Source organism: Jaculus jaculus, chromosome 7 (assembly GCF_020740685.1).
Source record: "Jaculus jaculus isolate mJacJac1 chromosome 7, mJacJac1.mat.Y.cur, whole genome shotgun sequence".
In the NCBI taxonomy this organism is placed as follows: Eukaryota; Metazoa; Chordata; class Mammalia; order Rodentia; family Dipodidae; genus Jaculus; species Jaculus jaculus.
The window spans coordinates 140,505,287-140,527,179 of NC_059108.1; the positions used below are offsets into that span (position 1 = coordinate 140,505,287).

A 21,893-nucleotide genomic window follows, 5' to 3' on the forward strand; every position below is an offset into this window, starting at 1 on the left:
AATGGAAATAACGTATGGAAGTAAGAAGCCAGGTGTGATGCCGCACACCGTTAGTCCCAGCATTCAGAAGGCTGAGGTAGGAGGATCACTGTGAGTTAAAGGCCAGCCTGGGGTTGAAGCGAGTTCTAGGTCAGCCTGGGCTAGAGTGAGACCCTGCCTCAACCTTCCCTCCCTGCCCCCCAAAAAAAGAACAGACTGACCAATGGTATGTAAACCAAGTGTTTTAAAGGAGTGAAGGTGATAGGAAATTTAAGAGGAGGGCTTTTCTCCTCACACAGAGAGGGAGGCATCATTGTGTCTTTGAGGTTAAGTGTCACACATCAATGGATAAATGCTCTGCTCCCCTCTGCTTCTTCCCAGGTTCCTGGATAGAACAGAAGAACTGGCAGTAAGTGTGGCAGTTGTTTCATTTGGGGACCTGTTTGCTAACATCTAAGCCAAAACCCGGCCTCCAAAATCCTGGCCTGGTTGAACTTTTTCCTTTCCTTGGTATTGATTGTATCCAGATGATAGGGCATCTGTGAAATCTGAAAACCTAACCTACTGGACCATTGTCTGGTTTTCTTTCATCTACTCTTTTGGCTGAACGTACGAGTAATTTCTAAATTTTTTAAATTTATTCATGGGGGGGCATGCCAAGGCCTCTTGCTACTATAAACAAACAGCAGACACTTGTGCAGTTTTTTGTGTTGAGCTTATGTGGGTGGCTTAGGAATTGAACCCAGGCCATCAGGCCTTGTAAGTAAGTGCCTTTAACCACTGAGCAATCTTCCCAGCCCTGAATGATTTTTTTTTTTATGTATGAAAAGTTTGCCTGATCTACATATACATACTTTGTCATTATTTGTTTACAAGTCTGGTTTCTTAAAGGCTTTTGGGTTTTGGCTTACCACTAGGGAAAACTTTTGAGGCCTGGAGAGATGGCTTAGCAGTTAAAGTGCTTGCCAGCAAAGCCAAAGGACCAGGTTTGATTCCCCAGTACCCTTGTAAGCCAGATGCATAAGGTGGCACACGCATCTAGAGTTCATTTGCTATGGCTGGAGGCCCTGGCATGTCTATTCTTTCTGTGCTGGCAAATAAATAAATATTTTTTTAAATTTGTATTTATTTTCATTATGAGAGTAAAAGAGAGAGAGTGGGGGGAGGGAAGGGAAAGAATAGGGCCTCTAGTTACTGCAAACAAACTCCAGACACATGTACCACCTTGTGCATCAGGTTTATATGGGATCTGGGGAGTCGAATCTGGGTCCTTAGGCTTTATAGGCAAGTGCCTTAACCACTAAGCCTTCTCTCCAGTCCATAAATAAGATATTACAAAAAAAAAAAAAACAGAAAAAGATTATATACCAAATATTTTATAAATTTCAACTTTTTTGTTTTGGTTTGGTTTTTCAATGTAGGGTCTTACCCTAGCTCAGGCTGACCTGGAATTCATTATATCATCTCAGGGTAGCCTCGAACTCACAGTGATCCTCCTACCTCTGCTTCCCAAATGCTGGGATTAAAGGTGTGTGCCACCACACCTGGCCTAAAAATTTTTTTTAATGTATTTTATTTATTAACTTGAGTAGGGGAAGAGGCAGAGAAAAAGAGAATGGGCACACCAAGGCCTCCAGCTGCTGCAAACGAACTCCAGATGCATGTGCCCCCTTGTGCATCTGGCTTATGTGGGTCCTGGGGAATTGAACTGGGGCGGGATCTTTTGGCTTTGCAGGCAAATGCCTTAACCACTATGCCATCTCTCCAACCCTGATCCTGTTTCTTGATAGATGAAGTCATAGCCAACTGATACATGGTATATGTATATCCTGTTTTGCCACATGTAAGAACATGTAAGGACATCAGCTACCCACCCTTCAGATACACTGGTATTCCATTTCCTCCTGAAATAGCTTTCGTTTCCTTGAAACTTTATTTTCAAAATGCCTGCATTTAGCAGTACTACTGGCTGTGCATCTGACAAAGGGCAGTACATCCCATAGCCCTTGGCTCAGTTACTGCCCACTACCACGACAAGGTGCCTTCTGTTTTGCTGTTGTTTAGAATTTCAAAATAGAAAGCCCAGAAGGAGAATTTCTTTCTGAATTCTATGTAGACCTGATTGTATGTGAATATGAATCGTCAGCTATGACACATGAAGCAGAATGACATGCCCTGTTCATGTAATGGGTATTGCTAAGTGTTAGGTATTTACATGGCCATGCTGCTGTTAATCACATATGTAGTTAAGGATGCAAAAAATAATACTGAAATAAGCATTTAGCTCTTGGCCCTTTACAATCTAAGCCTTAGGCAAAATAGCCATTACTAATTAAATACTGAGGCTAAAGCCAAACTCAAGGGAAAAGGGAGGTACCCCATTTACTTAGCGCTTTAGTATAGACCAGCACTGATCAATAGAAATTCCTATATAATGCTGGGCATGGTGGCTCATGTCTGTAATCCTAGCATTCAGTAGGCTGAGATCTGTGGATCACGAGTTCAAGGCCAGCCTGTGCTACATAGTGAATCTCTGGTCAGCCAGGGCTACATAGTAAGATCCTGTCTCAAAAAGCCAAAACAAAGAAAACTATGGTGATGGTAATCATCTATATTTCTGCTACTCATGTTAGCTAGTAGTCAGTTATACTATTTACTACTTAAAAGTCTAGCTACTATAAACCTTAACTAATTTAATTTTTAAACTACCATATTGGGAGGAGAGGTAGAGATGAATTCACAATTCTGATGACTCTGCTTAGATCTCCTATCAGTAACATTTAAGATTACAGCCGAAAGAATCTGAGAGTGAAGAATTTTCATTTATTTATTTGTTTGGTGTTTCAAGGTAGGGTCTCACTCTAGCTCAGGCTAACCTGGAACTCACTACGTAGTCTCAGGGTGTCATCAAACTCACAGCGATCCTCCTACCTCTGCTTCCTCAGTGCTGGGATTAAAGGTGTGTGCCACCACACCTGGCCTTTTTCTTTTTTTCTTTTTTTTTTGAGGTATAGTCTCACTCTAGTCTAGGCTGGCCCAGAATTCACTATGTAGTCTCAGGCTAGTCTCGAACTCACAGCAATCCTCCTACCTCTGCTTCCCACGTGCTGGAATTAAAGGTATATGCCACCATGCCTGGCACTTATTCCATTTATGCTGATCCAAACAAGGGACTACAACTGTGATGATGTAATTCAAGCTTCATAAGAAGAGAAGCATTCACAGCTACCTGACTACCGCAAGTGTTGACGCCAGAGACAGTGTACTCTGCTAGCGTGCCAGCCCGCCTGAGAGAGGGATTGAGAGAATGGGCATGCCAGGGCCTCCAGCCACTGCAAACGATCTCCAGACGCATGCGCCCCCTTGTGCATCTGGCAACATGGGTCTTGGGGAATCAAACCTGGGTCCTTTGGCTTTGAAGTCAAACGCCTTAACCACTAAGTCAACTCTCCAGCCTTTTTTTTTTTTTCTTAAATAATGTTTATTTATTTACTTATTTCAAACAGAGAGAGAGAGGTAGAGTAGAGAGCAGAGAGACAGGGAATGGTTGCACCAGGGCCTCCAGCTGCTGCTAATGAACTCCAGATGCGTGCACCACTTTGTGCATCTGACTTTACATGGCTACTGGCAAATCAAACTCAGGTTGTTAGGCCTTTCATGTAAATACCTTAACTGCTAAGCCATCTTTCCAGCCCAAATTTGGGTCTTTAGAGCATGTAATACCCACTTATTTGGCTTTCTGTCTATCTCTGACTCTGTGTCTCTGCGTCCTGTGTTTTTCTCTCTCTGTCTCTCTTGTTTTCATTTTGAGCTCAGCGCATCACACACATGCTCGGCAAGTACATGCCTGAGCGACGTCCTCAATGCCTTCTGTCTTCTAAAGAGGCAGGATGGCTCCAAGTTCAAAATTCTTTCTCTCTCTCTCTTTGTAGCTATCCCATTATCGAGAGCATTTGAATATTCAGGACCCTGAGAAACGAAAAGAATTCCTTAAGACCTGCATTGGGTAAGTGTGGGAGAAAAAATAGTTTTAAGTGTAGCTACCTGCATGTAGAACAAATAATGAGACTAAAAGGGGGTGGGCGGACAGGAAGGGGAAGGGTAGTAATGAATCATACATGTGTCTTCAGTTGTTCCCAAATACTAGTTTCCAAAAATTTTCACGTATTGGGAGTAACCTGAGAGAAATTCCTAGATCTAAGTTTATATAATTTGAAAGAATGTTTGGTAGTAAAATTGATGGTCATTTTTTTATAGCCTTATGTAATTAAAAGGTGGCAACTTTTTTTTTCTTTTTTGCTGAGATAGGGTCTTGCTGTTGCCCAGGCTGACCTAGCATTTACTATTGTAGTCTCAGGGTGGCCTCGAACTCAATGGCAATCCTCCTACATCTGCCTCCTAAGTGCTGGGATTAAAGGCGTTCCCGGCTAAAAGGTGGCAACTTTTTGTGGTGCTTGTGCAGATGTGGCACTGGCCTTCGTCCAGAATGTAAATCCTTGTAAGAGGCAGCCGCCGCGGTGCTCGCTGAGCCTGGGATAGCTCCTCTTCATTCCCGGAAGGAGCTTCCTTAGGTCAAGCTCCGGCTTCTTCCCAGCGTCTTTTCACGCAGGCTCCTGTGAGTCTGCTTCTCTAGGCTTACTGTTCACGGCTCGGCCACCCCTCAGGTGACAGGACTTCCAGGCTTCCCACTTAACATGCTCTTATATCTAATCAGATCTCTGAAATCCTTGATTTTAATGCTACCGGATATAGTGCTATGTCTTGTGGCCTCTGGAGAACAGAGAGAAAAGTTGGTAGTGATGTAACTGGAAGCGGTAGCTGTCTTCCTCATTAAGTAAAAATTCAGCCCGGCTCACTCTTCTTCTGGGACAGTGTAATTGAATTTCAGAATTCTTTCTGCAGTGATTAGAATTAGGGGTATAAGGCAGCATTTTCTAAAGGCTAAAAGTATAATCTAAGGCCTTAAAATACAGCTTTTTTTCCTGGCCTTGTTTTTTCTTTTTAAGTATTTTATTTATTTATTTGACAGAGAGAGAGAGAGAGAGAGAGAGAGCATGCGCGTGCGCGAGCGCATACCAGGGTCTCTAGCCACTGCAAATGAACTCCAGACATACTTGTCACCTTGTGCCATCTAGTTTACATGGGTACTGGAGAATCAAACCTGGGTCCTTAGGCTTCACAGGCAAGCACCTTAACTACTTAATCATCTCTCCAGCTCCCTTTTTTGTTTTTTTTTTTAGGCAAAATTTCACTGTAGCTCAGGCTGACCTGGAATTCACTATGTAGTCTCAGAGTGACCTCAAACTCAAGGTGATCAGTCCTCCCACCCTTGCCTCCCAAGTGCTGGGATTAAAGGCTTGTGCCATAATTCCTGGCTTGGTCTTACTTATTGATAATGTGAGTTTTAGGGAAGATATTATCCCTCAATAGCTTTTTTTTGTTTTTGTTTTTTTGAAGTAGGGTCTCACACTGGCCCAGGATGACCTGGAATTCACTATGTAGTTTCAGGGTGGCTTCAAACTCATGATGATCCTCCTATTTCTGCTTCCCGTGTGCTGGGATTAAAGGCAATCACAACCATTACCAGCTTTTTCTTTTTATTGTTTTTTTGAGGTAGGGTCTCACTTTAGTCCAGGCTGACCTGGAATTCAGTGTATTCTTAGAGTGGCCTTGAACTCATGGGTAGCTTCCTGCCTTGACCTCCCAAAGCGCTAGGACTAAAGGTGTGTGCTACCATGCCTGGATCTCAGTAATTTAAATATATATATATATCTGGACGTGGTGGCGTTAGTTTGAGGCCACCATGAGGCTACATAGTGAATTCCAGGTTGGCCTGGACTAAAGTGAAATCCTACCTCAAAAAAACACCCCCAAAAAGAAAAAAAAAAAACATATAATTTATTTATTTATTTATTTGGTAAGGAGTTGAGATAAGGTCTTAGGTAGCCCAGACTGGCTTTGATCAAGGATCACCTTGAACCCCAGAACCTTCTTTCTTCACCTCACCAGTGCTAGGATTACAGATTGCCACAACTCTTGGCTAAAGGCATAGGTTTCAAAATGGAACCCTTGTATAGATCTGTGCAATCTTTGCCAACTGGCAAACCTACCACCATGCTATGTAATTTAATTTACTTTTTATAATTTTTAAATTTTTTATTCTTTTAGTTTATCTAGCCTAGGCTGACCTGGAATTCATTATATAGTCTCAGGCTGCCCTCAAATTCACAGCAATCCTCCTTCCTCTACCTCCTGAGTGCTGGGATTAAAGGCATGTACCACCATACACTCTATTTGCTTTTATTTTTGGTTTTTCGAGGTAGGGTCTCACTCTAGACCAGGCTGACCTAGAATTCACTGTTAGTCTCAGGGTGGCCTTGAACTCACAGCAATGATCCTGCTTCTGCCTCCAGAGTGCTGGAACTAAAGGCATGTACCACCACTTAAGCCCAGCTTAATTTGCTTTTTATTACTCTGTACTAAAAAGGGACTATCAAATTTAAGTGCCCCTTCAGTAGAGTTTAGCAGTGATGAGTCATGGAGCTTTGCAGGCATGTGGGTGACAGCCAGTTGGCGAGGCTCACCTGCCATCTTTTGTGACCCATTCACCAAATATCCAATTTCCAAATGAGAGTTTTTTTAAATTCATTCCACACTGAAATCACTAATGGTTATGCATTTTATGGACTTTTAAGGTCCTTCTCGAGTTGACAGAAGTTCTTAATACAAAATCCAATCCAAGGGTCAACTCTTTTGTTTCCTCTCTCTGCCTTTAAGGGATGCTGTAGGTGAATGGGGCACAGACATGGCTAAGTACTCCTGGAGTTTTACTGATAATTTGGTTGAGTTGGCTTTGTTTTCTTTTTGCAATAGAGAAGGGTACTAACCTCCTGGCCCCTCTGCCAGTTTGCCATTTTCAGCAGAGGATTGTGCACACATCCAAGACCATTACACACTCCTGGAGCGCCAGATCATTATTGAGGTTAGACTCCTCATCTCTGCTCTCTGCTTCGTTGCCAGGTGCAGGGCATTTGGCATTAGGTGATGTCTTGTTCTATACATACTTGCTGTTTCCTGTTACGTCTCTAAAAGCCTTTCATTTCCTTCCTCTTTGCCATAGCCCTTTCTTGATTGTTCTTTTCTTTTTTTTAAATATTTTGGATTTTTAAAATAGGGTCTTGTTCTACCCCAAGCTGACCTGGAATTCACTATGTAGTCTCAGGTGGCCTCAAACTTAAGGCAGTCCTCCTACCTTTGCCTCCCAAGTGCTGGAATTAAAGATGTGAGTCACCATACCTGATATTGATTGTTCTTAAGAAATTTTTTTGTTCCGGTTAAGGTGGCGGCGTAGGTACCACGCCAAAGCAGCCTAGGGGGCAAAAAAGGCCAAAAAAACTCAGCAAAATACACACTTTTACTAAAAAGTGAGGTGTATAGGAAATTGAAGTGGCAGCGGAGAAGTAGAAGAGTTCCAGAGCATCCAGAGCCTGCACAGGCGGGAAAAGCGGCTCCGGCAGCTCGGCCAACCGCCGCAGCCGCCGCGCACCAGAAAGCCGCCAGACTCGGCTCGAGCCGCAGGAAAAGCCAGGTGCGGGAGCTTTCCCTCACACCGGCGCTCTCTGCAACTCGGGAAACGTGAGGGGAGAGCGGCAGTGAGCAATGGAGTAGCAGACCGTGAGGTAGAAGAACGCTTGGAGCAGCGAGAGAACCAGAGCAGCTGCGGCTCCCTCCCCTCCCCCACCGCCTGAGCCCAGCTCCGGCGAACACAGCAGTGGCCTAGGACCCGGCCACGCCAACTTGGGCTGACAGCGGGACCCAAGCAGGAGGAGAGTTCGGCAGCAACATCAGCGGCTCCAGCACCGGTAACAGCGGCCCCAGCAGCAGCAGACCCAGGAGTGGCGGCAGCAGCAGACTCGGCAGCAGCAGCTTCAGGGGGAGCGGCGGCAGTGGACACAGCAGCAGCAGCTTCAGCAGCAGTGGTGGCTCCAGCAGTGGCAGCTACAGCAGCAGCAGAGGCAGCAGCAGTGGTGGGTCCAGCAGGGGCAGCTTGAGCAGCAGCAGTTCCAGCAGCAGGGGAGCTGATCTACAGGACCACACTTGCCAGGCTCAGTTGGCCCCACAGGAAAAGCAAGTGCCCAGCTCCAGAAATCAGAACAGCAGCCCGACAACCCAGGCAGCAACTTGACTGAGACCAAAATCATCCAAGGTAACTGGGATTGCACCAGGGAAGGGTATCACTTGGTCGCAAGCTGACTTGGATCCCTCAACAGACCAGAAATCTTAACCTTTTTGTTGATAGAGGATCTGGTCGTTATAATAACTACTCTTGCATACATACTCGGGGCTGTTTTTGATTGAATGTGTACAGTGTTTAGTTAAATTTTAGAATCTACCTGTATTTTATTCCACTTAGCCTGCTTGAATACTCCTATAGCAGGGAAACTCAACCCCTAAGAATATCTTTGTAGATACTCTGAGAGTCTTAGGAGCCACACCTTACACCTTAAGGTCCTACCCTGAAAATATATTACATCAAATCAATTGATACAGCTAAGAATACACAGCTAGCTAGAAAATCCAAGCATTAACTTAATCCAAGATGCAAAAATATATACATTATAACACAAGAAACACTAAAAAGCAAGACGATATAAATCCACCTAAAAGTATTAATGCATTAGAAATGTCCTCCAGTGAGAAAGAGTTAGAGGAAATGCCTGAGAAAGAGTTCAAAAGAATGATTATAAATATGTTCAAAGAGGTCAAAGAACACATGAAAACAATCAAAGAAGAAATCAAAGAGGAAATCAAAGGAATCAAAGAAGATGCAGGACACCAATTTAATGAAATAAAGAAGGCAATACAAGACATAAATAAGGAAATAGAAATAATAAAGAAAAACCAGTCAGAATTACTAGCAATGAAGAACACAGTTAATGAAATAAAAAACTCTGTAGAAAATCTCACCAGGAGGATGGATGAGGGAGAGGACAGAATATCTAAGCTAGAAGACCAGGTGGCAGACTTAATACAGTCCAGCAAAGAGAAAGACAAGCTTATAGAAAAGTATGAGTGGGAATTTCAAGATATTCGGGACACTATGAAAAGATCCAATATAAGAATTCAGGGCATAGTAGAAGGAGAAGAACTCCAATCCAAAGGCATAGTAGGCGTCTTCAACAAAATCATAGAAGAAAATTTCCCCCAAATTGGGAAAGAGGTGCCAGTGCAGATACAGGAAGCCTTTAGAACCCCAGCCAGACAACACCCAGAAAGAACCTCTCCTTGCCATATTATAATCAAACTTCCAAACACACACACCAAAGAAAAAATATTGAAAGCAGCTAGAGAGAAAAATCAAGTTACCTACAAAAGCAAGCCCATCAGGATTACAGCAGATTATTCAACACAAACTTTTAAAGCCAGAAGGGCTTGGAGTGATATATTCCAAGTTCTGAAAGATAACAACTGTCAACCAAGGTTGCTTTATCCTGCAAAGTTATCCATTCTAATAGATGGAGAAATAAAGACATTCCATGACAAAAGCAGGTTAAAGGAGTATTTGAAGACAAAACCAGCTCTACAGAAAATACTTGATAGAATTCTCCATGCTGAAGAAAAGAAAAGCACACATATAAGGAACCTAGAAAAAACAAGCAATACTCAAATACTAGTTAACAGAAGAGAGCACAGGTAGAACCAGAAACACACACACAAAAAAATGGCAAACATAAATACATACCTTTCAATAATATCTCTTAATATCAACGGCCTCAATGCCCCAACGAAAAGACATAGATTTGCAGACTGGGTTAAAAAGCAGGATCCTACAATTTGTTGTCTCCAAGAAACTCACCTTTCTACAAAGGATAGACATTATCTTAGGGTGAAAGGTTGGAAGATGGTGTTTCAAGTAAATGGGCCTAGAAAACAAGCAGGGGTTGCTATCCTAATATCAGACAGGGTAGACTTTAGTCCGACGTTAGTCAAGAAAGATAAGGAAGGTCACTTTATATTGATTAAGGGCACACTCCAACAGGAGGACATTACAATCCTAAACATATATGCACCTAACACGGGGGCTCCCAAATTCGTCAAACAAACACTATTAGAACTAAGGTCACAGATAACACCAAACACAGTGGTGGTGGGTGACTTTAACACCCCACTCTCATCAATTGACAGGTCATCCCGGGAAAGAATAAACAGAGAGGCATCTGGACTAAATGAGGTCATAGAAGGAATGGACTTAACAGATATATACAGGACATTTTATCCAAAGGCTGCAGAATATACATTCTTTTCAGCAGCACATGGAACATTCTCTAAAATAGACCATATATTAGGACACAAAGCAAATCTTAACAAATTCAGGAAAATTGAAATAATTCCTTGCATTCTATCTGACCACAATGGAATTAAACTACAAATCAGTAACAAGAAAGGCTATAGAGCATACACAAAATCATGGAAACTAAACAATACACTACTAAATGATGAATGGGTCAATGAAGAAATCAAAAAGGAAATCAAAAAATTTATAGAGTCAAATGATAATGAGAACACAACATACCAAAATCTCTGGGACACAATGAAGGCAGTTCTAAGAGGTAAATTTATAGCCTTAAGTGCCTATATTAAGAAATTAGAAAGGTTGCAAGTAAACAACCTAATGCTTCGCCTTAAAGCCTTGGAAAAAGAAGAACAAGGCAAACCAAAAATCAGTAGATGGGAAGAAATAATAAAGATTAGGGCAGAAATTAATGAAATAGAAACAAAAAGAACAATTCAAAGAATTAATGAAACAAAGAGTTGGTTCTTTGAAAGGATAAACAAGATTGATAAACCCTTAGCAAATCTGACCAAAAGAAAGAGAGAAGAGACACAAATTAATAAAATCAGAGATGAACAAGGTAACATCACAGCAGATTCCAGAGAAATTCAAAAAATTATAGGGACATACTATAAAAGCATATATTCCACAAAGTATGAAAATCTGAAAGAAATGATTGATTTCCTTGATCTATATGACCTACCTAAATTAAATCAAAATGAGATTAATCACTTAAATAGACCTATAACAAACATGGAGATCCAAACAGTTATCAATAATCTCCCAACTAAAAAAAGCCCAGGCCCAGATGGATTCACTGCTGAATTTTACCAGACTTTTAAGGAAGAGCTAACACCATTGCTTCTTAAGCTTTTCCAGGAAATAGAAAAAGAAGGAATCATACCAAACTCCTTCTATGAGGCCAGCATCACCCTGATACCAAAACCAGGCAAAGATAGAACAAAAAAAGAAACTTACAGACCAATCTCCCTCATGAACATAGATGCAAAAATTCTCAACAAAATATTGGCAAACAGAATACAAGAGTATATCAAAAAGATCATTCACCCTGACCAAGTAGGCTTTATCCCAGAGATGCAGGGATGGTTCAACATACGCAAATCTATAAATGTAATACATTACATAAACGGGTTGAAGGACAAAAATCACATGATCATCTCATTAGACACAGAGAAAGCATTTGACAAAATCCAACATCCCTTCATGATAAAAGTCCTACAGAGACTGGGAATAGAAGGAACATATCTCAATATAATAAAGGCTATTTATGACAAGCCTACAGCCAACATATTACTAAATGGGGAAAAACTAGAAGCTTTTCCACTAAAATCAGGAACAAGACAAGGGTGTCCACTGTCCCCACTTTTATTTAATAGAGTTTTGGAAGTCTTAGCCATAGCAATAAGGCAAGAGACACATAAAAGGGATACAAATTGGAAAGGAAGAAATCAAGTTATCATTATTTGCAGATGACATGATTCTATACGTAAAGGACCCTAAAGACTCTACTAGCAAGCTGTTAGAGCTGATCAAAACCTACAGCAATGTAGCAGGATATAAAATAAATACACAGAAATCAGTAGCCTTCATATATGCTAACAACAAACACACAGAGGATGAAATCAGAGAATCACTCCCATTCACAATTGCATCAAAAAAAATAAAGTACCTTGAAATAAACCTAACCAAGGAAGTAAAGAAACTATACAATGAGAACTTTAAAACACTCAAGCGAGAAATTGCAGAAGACACTAGAAAGTGGAGAAACATCCCTTGTTCCTGGATTGGAAGAATCAATATTGTGAAAATGGCAATCTTACCTAAAGCAATCTACACATTTAATGCAATCCCTATCAAAATTCCAAAGGCTTTCTTCATGGAAATAGAAAAGACAATCCAAAAATTCATTTGGAATCACAAAAAACTTCAAATATCTAAAATAATACTGAGCAACAAAAAAGAGACTGGTGGTATCACCATACCTGATTTTTACCTATACTACAGAGCCATAGTAACGAAAACAGCATGGTACTGGCACAAAAACAGACATGTAGATGAGTGGAACAGAATAGAGGACCCAGATGTAAGCCCAAGTAGCTATAGCCACCTGATATTCGATAAAAATGCCAAAAATACTCATTGGAGAAGAGACAGCCTCTTCAGCAAATGGTGTTTTGAAAACTGGATATATATCTGCAGAAGGATGAAAATAGATTCTTCTCTCTCGCCATGCACAAGAATTAAGTCCAAATGGATTAAAGACCTTAACATCAGACCGGAAACTCTGAAACTGCTAGAGGAAAAAGTAGGGGAAACCCTTCAACATATTGGTCTTGGCAAGGACTTTCTGAATACAACCCCAATTGCCCAGGCAATAAAACCACAGATTAACCACTGGGACCTAATGAAATTACAAAGATTTTGCACCGCAAAGGACACAGTGAAAAAAGCAAAGATGCAACCTACAGAATGGGAAAAAATCTTCGCCAGCTATATATCTGATAGAGGATTAATATCTAGGATATACAAAGAACTCAAAAAGTTAAATAATAAGGAATCAAACAAGCCAATCAAAAAATGGGCTATGGAGCTAAATAGAGAGTTCTCAAAGGAAGAAATACGAATGGCATATAAGCATCTAAAAAAATGTTCTACGTCACTAGTCATCAGGGAAATGCAGATTAAAACTACATTGAGATTCCATCTCACTCCTGTCAGATTGGCCACCATCATAAAAACAAAGGATCATAAATGTTGGTGGGGATGTGGAAAAAAAGGAACCCTTCTGCACTGCTGGTGGGAATGCAGTCTGGTCCAGCCATTGTGGAAAACAGTGTGGAGGTTCCTAAAACAGCTAGAGATTGATCTACCATATGACCCAGCTATAGCACTCCTAGGCATATATCCAAAGGACTCATCTCATTTCCTTAGAAGTACGTGCTCAACCATGTTTATTGCTGCTCAATTTATAATAGCTGGGAAATGGAACCAGCCTAGATGTCCCTCAACAGATGAGTGGATAATGAAGATGTGGCACATTTATACAATGGAGTTCTACTCAGCGGTAAAGAAAAATGAAGTTATGAAATTTGCAGAAAAATGGATGGACCTGGAAAGTATTATACTAAGTGAGGTAACCCAGGCCCAGAAAGCCAAGCGCCACATGTTCTCTCTCATATGTGGATCCTAGCTACAGATGATTGGGCTTCTGCGTGAGAATGAAAATACTTAGTAGCAGAGGCCAGTAAGTTAAAAAGGAGACATAAAGGGTAGAGAAAGGAAGGGAGGAGGATACTTAATAGGTTGATATTGTACATATGTAATTACAATGAAGGTAATGGGGAGGTAATATGATGGAGAATGGAATTTCAAATGGGAAAGTGTGGGGGTGGGAGGGAGGGAATTACCATGGGATATATTTTATAATCATGGAAAATGTTAATAAAAATGAAAATAAAAATTAAAAAAAAAAAGAAATTTTTTCCTCTTACCTGCTGTTACCTTGAAGTATTTCCTTTTAATCCCAAATCTCTTATGTCACCCCTACTTCTGACGTTTCCCTCTCTTTTCAAAACAGCATCCAGGCTGGCTTCGAACTCCACCTCCTGAGTGCTAGGATTATTATAAGCACGTGGCACCATGACAAGCTGTTCAAATCACTGTTTTTTTTGTTTTTTGTTTTTTGGGTTTTTTTGGTTTGTTTGTTTGTTTTTTTTTTTTGTTGCTTTTTGGAGGGAGATCTCACTCTAGCCCAGACTAACCTGGAATTCACTATGTAGTCTCAGGGTGGCCTTGAACACATGGCAGTCCTCCTACCTCTGCTTCCCAAGTGCTGGGATTAAAGGTGTGCGCCACCTCACCCGTTTTTGTTTTTGTAATTTGACAGAAAGAGAGAGAATGGGCACGTCAGGACCTCCAACACTGCAGACGAACTCCAGACTCATGTGCATCTGGCTTACATGGATCCTGGGGAATCGAACCTGAGTCCTTTGGCTTTGCAGGCAAATGCCTTAACTGCTAAGCCATCTCTCCAGCCCCCCTTTTTTCTCCCTGATTTTTTTATTAGCATATGCTAATAATATAAGTAATGGGTTTCATTATTTCATTTTCATACTTTATAAAATTTAGTTTATCATATTCAACTCCATTACCCTCTCCTCTTCCCCTTCCACTCCTGGTGTTTCTTTTTTCTCCTCAACTAGTTCTCCTTCTGCATTCATGTCCATTTTCATTTGCTTATTTAATTTATTTGAGAGAGAGAAAGATGTAGATAAAGAGAGTGAATGGGCATGCCAGGGCCTTTGGCTGCTGCAAATGAACTCCAAACGCATGCGCCACCTTATACATCTGGCTTACATGGGTCCTGGGGAATCAAATCTGGGTTCTTTGGCTTTACAGGCAAGTGCCTTAACTGTTAAGCCATCTCTCCAGCCCCAGTTTTTTTTTTTTAATATTTTATATATTTATTTATTTGAGAGAGACAGAAGAGGCAGATAAATGATGATAGATAGGTAGATAGAGAGAATTGGCATGCCAGGGCCTTTAGCCACTACAAGCAATCTCCAAATGCATGTGCCACCTTGTGCACCTGGTTTATGTGGGGAATTGAACCTTGGTCCTTAGGCTTTGCAGGCAAGTGCCTTAAGTGCTGAGCCATCTCTCCAGCCCCCCCCCTTTTTTTTGACCCAGTGAATTTCATTAGGGTTGTGGGTTGCGCTTACAGGATCCTGGGTAAGGGGTTATTTATAGGAACATGGACTCTTACCAGTGGCTACAGCATAGAAAATGTTGTCTCTACCTCTCTCCGTGTCCATTAACTGCCTATTGATACTCATGACCCCCCACAAAAAAAAAATCTCTTAATAAAATTTGATCAATTTATGGAATTTTTTTTTGTTTTTGTTTTTCAAAGTCAGGTCTTGCTGACCTGGAATTCACTATGTAATCAATCTCAGGGTGACCTCAAACTCATGGTGATCCACCTACCTCTGCCTCCTGAGTGCTGGGATTAAAGGCTTACACCACCATATCCAGCCCAATTTAAAGATTTTTACTCTTCTCTGAGATGTCCTAGGCAATTTCTTTCTTTCCTTCCTTCCTTCCTTCTTTCCTCCCTCCCTTCCTTCCTTCCTTCCTTTCTTTTTTGTTTGTTTCTTGAGGCAGGGTCTTCCTTTAGTCCAGGCCGACCTGAAACTCACTCTGTAGCTCCACATAGTAGCGATCCTCCTACCTGTGCCTCCCAAGTGCTGGGACTAAAGGTGTACGCCACCATGGCTGGCTGTGTGTTTTTTCTTTTTTGCTTTATCCTTAGGGTGGGAAACACAACTGCTGTAATAGAAAAGGTTTTTCTCCCTGCTGTGCCCATTGCTGTTTGTTTGTTTGTTTTCACTTGGCTCCCTCCACCACAGGCAAATGATCGACACCTAGAGTCAGCAGGGCAGAGCGAGCTCTTCCGGAAGCACCCCCGCAAGGCTTCCATTCTCAACATGCCGCTGGTGACCACGCTGTTCTACTCCTGCTTCTACCACTACACGGAGTCCGAGGTACGGCACGCAGCGTGAAAGAAGGACGGTGTTCCAGTCCAGTGTGAGCAGACTCTGTGATTGTGGGGGTGCGGAGTTGTCAGGAGTCACCTAGACGCCTGCCAGACCCTCTGCAAGGGCAAGCCACGAGGAGGGGTCATGGGGTTCACGTGACCTCAGGCGGGCTGGCACACTAGCAGAGCGCGCTGTCTCTGGCATCAGCTCCCGGTAGTCAGGTAGCTGAGAATTCTCTTCTTTCGAAGCTTGAATTTCATCATCACAGTTGTAGTCCCTTGTTTGAATCAGCATAAATGGAATAAGTGCTGCACAGTGGCGCACACCTTTAATCCCAGCATGTGGGAGGCAGAGGTAGGAGGATCTAGTGAGTTCAAGGCCACCCTGAGAATACATAGTGAATTCCAGGTTAGCCTGGACTAGAGTGAGACCCTACCTCGAAAAATCAAAAAAAAAAAAGAAAAAGAAAAGAAAAAGCAGTACCATACTTCTAGTCCTCTTTGTGGAAAGTAGGTTGTGGTGATGACCTGAGGGAGAGTTTTCTCATAAGTTCATGTCTGGGTTGAAGTGGCTACAGAGCAAGCTGCAGGAAGTTTATGCAGTAGAGAAGATGGGACATTGGGATCCCACTAAAGTGTCTCCATTTTCCTCCTAGGGGACATTCAGCAGTCCCGTCAACCTGAAGAAGACTTTCAAGGTAGATACACATGGTCAGCGGTTTGTAACATTAGTGTCCGGAGTACCACATGGAGTGGATGTTGCTGGTTAATCCTGAACTGTGCATTCTCGTATGCAAGGCTAAAGGAAGGAAGGAAGGAGTTGTGGGAAGGGAGAGGGAATGTTGATGGGATGGTGTGCAGCAGTGCAGCCTTGGAGGTTAAAGGGTCCTGATGACCTGAGAAATTCATTGGTTTTAAGGGGGAGAGCCAATACCAGGGAATGCATACTCTTTTCTAAAATTTTACAGCATTTTTATGGATCCATGTCTATTTCCCTTTATTTTACTGGTTTCTGCCTTTAGATCCCGGACAAGCAGTATGTGCTGACAGCTTTGGCTGCTCGTGCCAAGCTGCGTGCCTGGCAAGACATCGATGCCCTCTTCACCACAAAGGTAGGTGGCATAGAGTATCATGACATATTGCTGAGGCCTTGGCAGGGAGAAGGGGCATCGTTGAAAGAGTATAGTGACTGATGTCTCTATCTACTTCCCTAATTTATTAACATTCTTGCCTGTTTACTTTTTCTTTAAATATTTATTTTTATCTATTTATTTGTTTTTGTTTTTCTGAGGTAGGGTTTCACTCTAGCCCAGGCTGGCCTGGAATTCACTATGTACTCTAAGGCTGGCCTCGAACTCACAGCAATCCTCCTACCTCTGCCTCCCAGTACTGGGACTAAAGGCATGCACCACCGTGCCTGGCTATTTATTTGGTTTTATGAGATAGAATTCCCAGGCTGACCTGGAATTCACTATGTAGTCTCAGAGTGGCCTTGAACTCATGGCAATCCTCCTACTTCTGCCTACCAAGTGCTGGGATTAAAAGCATGTGCCACCACACTCAGCTTAATATTTTATCTTTGAATATATTTATTTGAGAGAGGCAGATAGAAAGAGAAAATGGGAACTCCAGGGCCTCCAGGCACTGCAAATGAACTCCAGATGCATGTGCCACCTTGTGCATCTGGTTTATATGGGTCCCAAGGAGTTGAACCTAGGTCTTTTGCCTTTGCTGGCAAGCGCCTTAACCACTAAGCCATCTCTCCAGCCCTAAAATATATATACATTTTTTTTAAATTATTTATTTATTTATTTATTTGAGAGCGACAGACACAGAGAGAAAGACAGATAGAGGAAGAGAGAGAGAATGGGCGCACCGGGGCTTCCAGCCTCTGCAAACAAACTCCAGACGCATGCGCCCCCTTGTGCATCTGGCTAACGTGGGACCTGGGGAACCGAGCCTCGAACCGGGGTCCTTAGGCTTCACAGGCAAGCGCTTAACCGCTAAGCCATCTCTCCAGCCCTATATATACATTTTTTTCGAGGTAAGGTCTCACTCTAGTCCAGGCTGACCTGGAATTCACTGGGTAGTCTCAGGGTGGCCTCGAACTCACAGCAATCCTCCTACCTTTGCCTCCCGAGTGCTAGGATCAAAGGCGTGCATCACCATGCCCGGCTTCTAAAATATTTTTTTAAAAACAAATTTAAAAAAATCAAAGACATTTATAAATAGCTAACTGATTGATTGCTTTTGTATATGTATGCACAGAATGGTACATGTGTGCATGTGCCGGCTCTAAAGTCTGACATTTCAGAGAGCTAGAGCTAACGTTGTTGGCTCACTCTTGTCATTCCAGCACTTAGGAGGTTGTGGTAGGAGGATTGCCATGAGTTTGAGGCCAGCCTGGGATATAGAGTGAATTCCAGGTTAGCCTGGGTTAAAGTGAGACCTTTCCTCAATACCACCCATCCTCAGTAAACAACAAAATAATAAAATCCTTGGCTTTTCTCAAAAATTTCTTTCTCACTATTTCTCTGTCCCTTGTTCCCTGTCTGTCCACCATGCTTTTTCTCTCCATGAAACACAGGAGAAAAGCACTCAAAGTATATTGACAGTGTCTGGCCCACTAATTGCTATCCTATCTTCCTTTTTTAGAACTGGCTGGGTTACACCAAGAAGAGAGCACCCATTGGCTTCCATCGAGTGGTGGAAATTTTGCACAAGAACAGTGCCCCTGTCCAGGTAATAGCTCCAAGAGAGCTGGGTACAGTGCGTCACAAGAGGCCTGACTTTTGCCCTCTGTGTCTAGTGATGCGGACTTTACCTGTTCTTGGTTTCCTTTAATGGTGGCACAGGGGCTGTGCTGGGCCTCAGGAGAGGAAAGCCAGAGGAGTATGACCTCTTCCCTTGACAAACAATCCCAGACAGTCTCTGAGGAGCACCTACTGCAGTTAGCCACATGGAGAACTCATTGCTGTTCAAACGATCTAAAAGAGCAGTTGAGGGCGAGGGCACGGAGGGGCCGTGGACACTGCACCGGCTCCAGAGCTCTGCCCCACGGCGGCTGAGGACTGCACAGGCTAAGCGGAACATACTCTTCTTCTTTTCTTCTGGTCCAGCTAAACCCTAATGTGAACAAAGGGTGTCTTCATGCCACAGCACTTTTTAAAAATTTATCTTATAAGACAGAGAGAAAGATTGAGAATTGGCACACCATGTCTCTAGCCACTACAGTCGAATTCCAGATGGGTGTGCCACCTTGTATGTTTGTCTTATATGGGTTTTGGGAGTTGAACCTGGGTCCTTAGGCTTCCCAGGCAAGCTCCTTAACTGCTAAGCAATCTTTCCAGTCCTTAATTTGCTTTTTAAGGTCAATTAATTGCTCAGCAGAAGTAAAGTTTGTCCAGTCCCTTTCCTTCTTTTCTAACAAGGCTGCCTAGCACCACCCATGTTCTACCGCCAAACCAGGCCGTGGCTCACAATGGCCAACATGCCTGTGAGATAATGAGCTCCTCCTCCTTTAGGACTTCCTTTTCTTTTTTTTTTTTTAATTTTTTATTTATTTATTTGAGAGCAACAGACACAGAGAGAAAGACAGATAGAGGGAGAGAGAGAGAATGGGCGCGCCAGGGCTTCCAGCCTCTGCAAACGAACTCCAGACGCATGCGCCCCCTTGTGCATCTGGCTAACGTGGGACCTGGGGAACCGAGCCTCGAACCGGGGTCCTTAGGCTTCACAGGCAAGCGCTTAACCGCTAAGCCATCTCTCCAGCCCCTTCCTTTTCTACCTGTAGACCTTTGTGGTTTTTATGGGGCTAGAATCATTAACCGGAAATACTTCTTCCCACAGATACTGCAGGAGTATGTCAATCTAGTGGAAGATGTGGACACAAAGTTGAACTTGGCCACTAAATTCAAGTGCCATGATGTTGTCATTGATGTGAGTTGGGTCCTGGGTGCAGAGCTGGGGTAACATTTGCCTTGGTTCCTGAGCTGCTTCCTTCCATCAGTTGTGATCGGATGGACAGAATAGGCCAACAGGAGTGAACGTGGAAAGCAGCATGCCTGTATTATTCCCCAGTCCTCTGACTGGGTTCTCTTGGCTCTTGTAATTTGTTGCATTAAAAAAGTCAGAACAGAATGAACCTATACAAGCTCCGTGGACTTCTCTAAAACAAAGGGTTCTGTGGGTGCTTAACCCACTTTATCCCACTTGGCCATTCCTTGAACCTGTGGTCAAAAAACAGTGGCAAAAAGAAAGAGCCCCTCATAGAGGAGGCTAAGTTCATACTGTCTGTTTTGGTGTGCAGACCTGCCGAGACCTGAAGGACCGCCAGCAGCTGCTCGCATACAGGAGCAAGGTGGATAAAGGGTCTGCAGAGGAGGAGAAAATCGACACCCTTCTCAGCAGCTCGGTGAGCAGCTACGCTTACCTTCCAGTGAGCCTCGGAGGCGGGTCACAGAGGCTTCGAGTGTAGGCTCCCCAGGCCCAGCAAGTGCAAGTAGTCAGCCACTTGGCTGTAAGGCTCTCCTGTAGGCTAAAATACCAAAAGTTGAATAACAGAAGTTACTTCTAGGAAGTGGGACAGGGAAGTAATCTGAAGACCTCAGGATGAAACTTAGCAGTGATGCTCTCTGATCATTGCTAAACCTAACAACTTATATTGAAACTACAAAACAAATCTTACTGACTTATAATATCCAGGCTGGACAGGATGTGACCTACCTGTTGGAAATAAGCAAATGAAATAGTCTTTAGCTAGTTAGGAAATGTAGCTGGTTCATCTCTCATAATATGAACCCATTGAGCTTTTTATTTATTTATTTTTGTTTGTTTGTTTGTTTGAGGTAGAGTCTCACTCTGGCCCAGGCTGACCTGGAATTCACTAAGTAGTCTCAGGGTGGCCTCGAACTCATGGCAATTCTCCTACCTCTGCCTCCCAAGTGCTGGGATTAAAGGCGTGCACCACCATGCCCAGCTGAGCTTTTTATTAGCATAGAATTTAGAGGGTTCTTTTTTTTGCATGTGTGTGTGCATGTTTGTATGTGTATGGGTACATATGTGTACACATGCATGTGGAGGCCAGAAGGTTGATGTTGAGGGTCTTCCTCAGTCTCTCCACTTTTTTTTTTTTTTTTTTTTTTTTTTTTGAGGTAGGGTCTCACTGTAGTTCAGGCTGACCTGGAATTCACTCTGTAGTCCCAGGCTGGTTTCAGACTCACAGAGAACCTCTTACCTCAGCCTCCTGTGTGCTGGGATTAAAGGTGTGCACCACCATGCCTTGCTTTCTCCACTTTGCTCTTTGATGTAGGGCCTCTCACTGAACCTGGAGCTCACCAATTGAGCTGATCTAGGTGACCAATGAGCCCCAAGGATTTCTTGTCTCTGGTCCCCACCACTAGCACTGCGTTGTGAGCATGTGTGGTGACACCCAGCGCTTTCACACGGGTTCTGGGGATCTGAACTCAGGCTCTTTAGCTTGCATGGCACGTGCTTCACTGAGTGAGCCATTGCCTCAGTCCAGAACTTAGTTTCTTTTTTTAAATAGTTTTATTTTTATTTATTTATTTGAAGAGAGAATAGGGCACCAAGACCTCCAGCCACTGCAAACAAACTCCAGACACATGTACCACCTTGTGCATCTGGCTTACATGGTTCCTGGTTCCTTTGGCTTTGTAGGCAAGCACCTTAATCACTAAGCCATTTCTTTACCCCTTAGTTTATTTTTTTAATTTAATTATTCATTTATTTTGAGGCAGGGTTTCACTCTAGGCCAGGCTGACCTGGAATTCACTAAATCATCTCAGGGTGGTTTCAAACTCACAGTGATCCTCCTACCTCTGCCTCCCAAGTGCTGGGTATCCAGCCTTATTAGATAATTTTATACCTATGCTTGCTCATGTAATACTAGTGAATCTTGGTTGTAAAGAGGGAAAAATCAGAGTACTGCCTTAAATGGATTGGCTGTAAAATACAGAATAAGTACTTAATTTGCTTATGAGTGAGTGAACTCTATACATACTT

General features: G+C 42.7%; 1 protein-coding gene across 1 annotated transcript in view; it reads left to right on the forward strand.

Annotated features, from left to right (window-relative positions):
* Window positions 1-21,893, forward strand: part of Vipas39 (VPS33B interacting protein, apical-basolateral polarity regulator, spe-39 homolog) — a 42,962-nt gene that overhangs the window by 20,313 nt on the left and 756 nt on the right. The window contains exons 11-19 of the mRNA XM_045154377.1: window positions 361-388; window positions 3,912-3,985; window positions 6,886-6,961; window positions 15,742-15,876; window positions 16,526-16,567; window positions 16,892-16,981; window positions 18,525-18,611; window positions 19,719-19,808; window positions 20,179-20,283. Coding sequence (XP_045010312.1) covers window positions 361-388; window positions 3,912-3,985; window positions 6,886-6,961; window positions 15,742-15,876; window positions 16,526-16,567; window positions 16,892-16,981; window positions 18,525-18,611; window positions 19,719-19,808; window positions 20,179-20,283 — 727 coding nt within the window. The remainder of the gene's footprint in view (window positions 1-360; window positions 389-3,911; window positions 3,986-6,885; window positions 6,962-15,741; window positions 15,877-16,525; window positions 16,568-16,891; window positions 16,982-18,524; window positions 18,612-19,718; window positions 19,809-20,178; window positions 20,284-21,893) is intronic.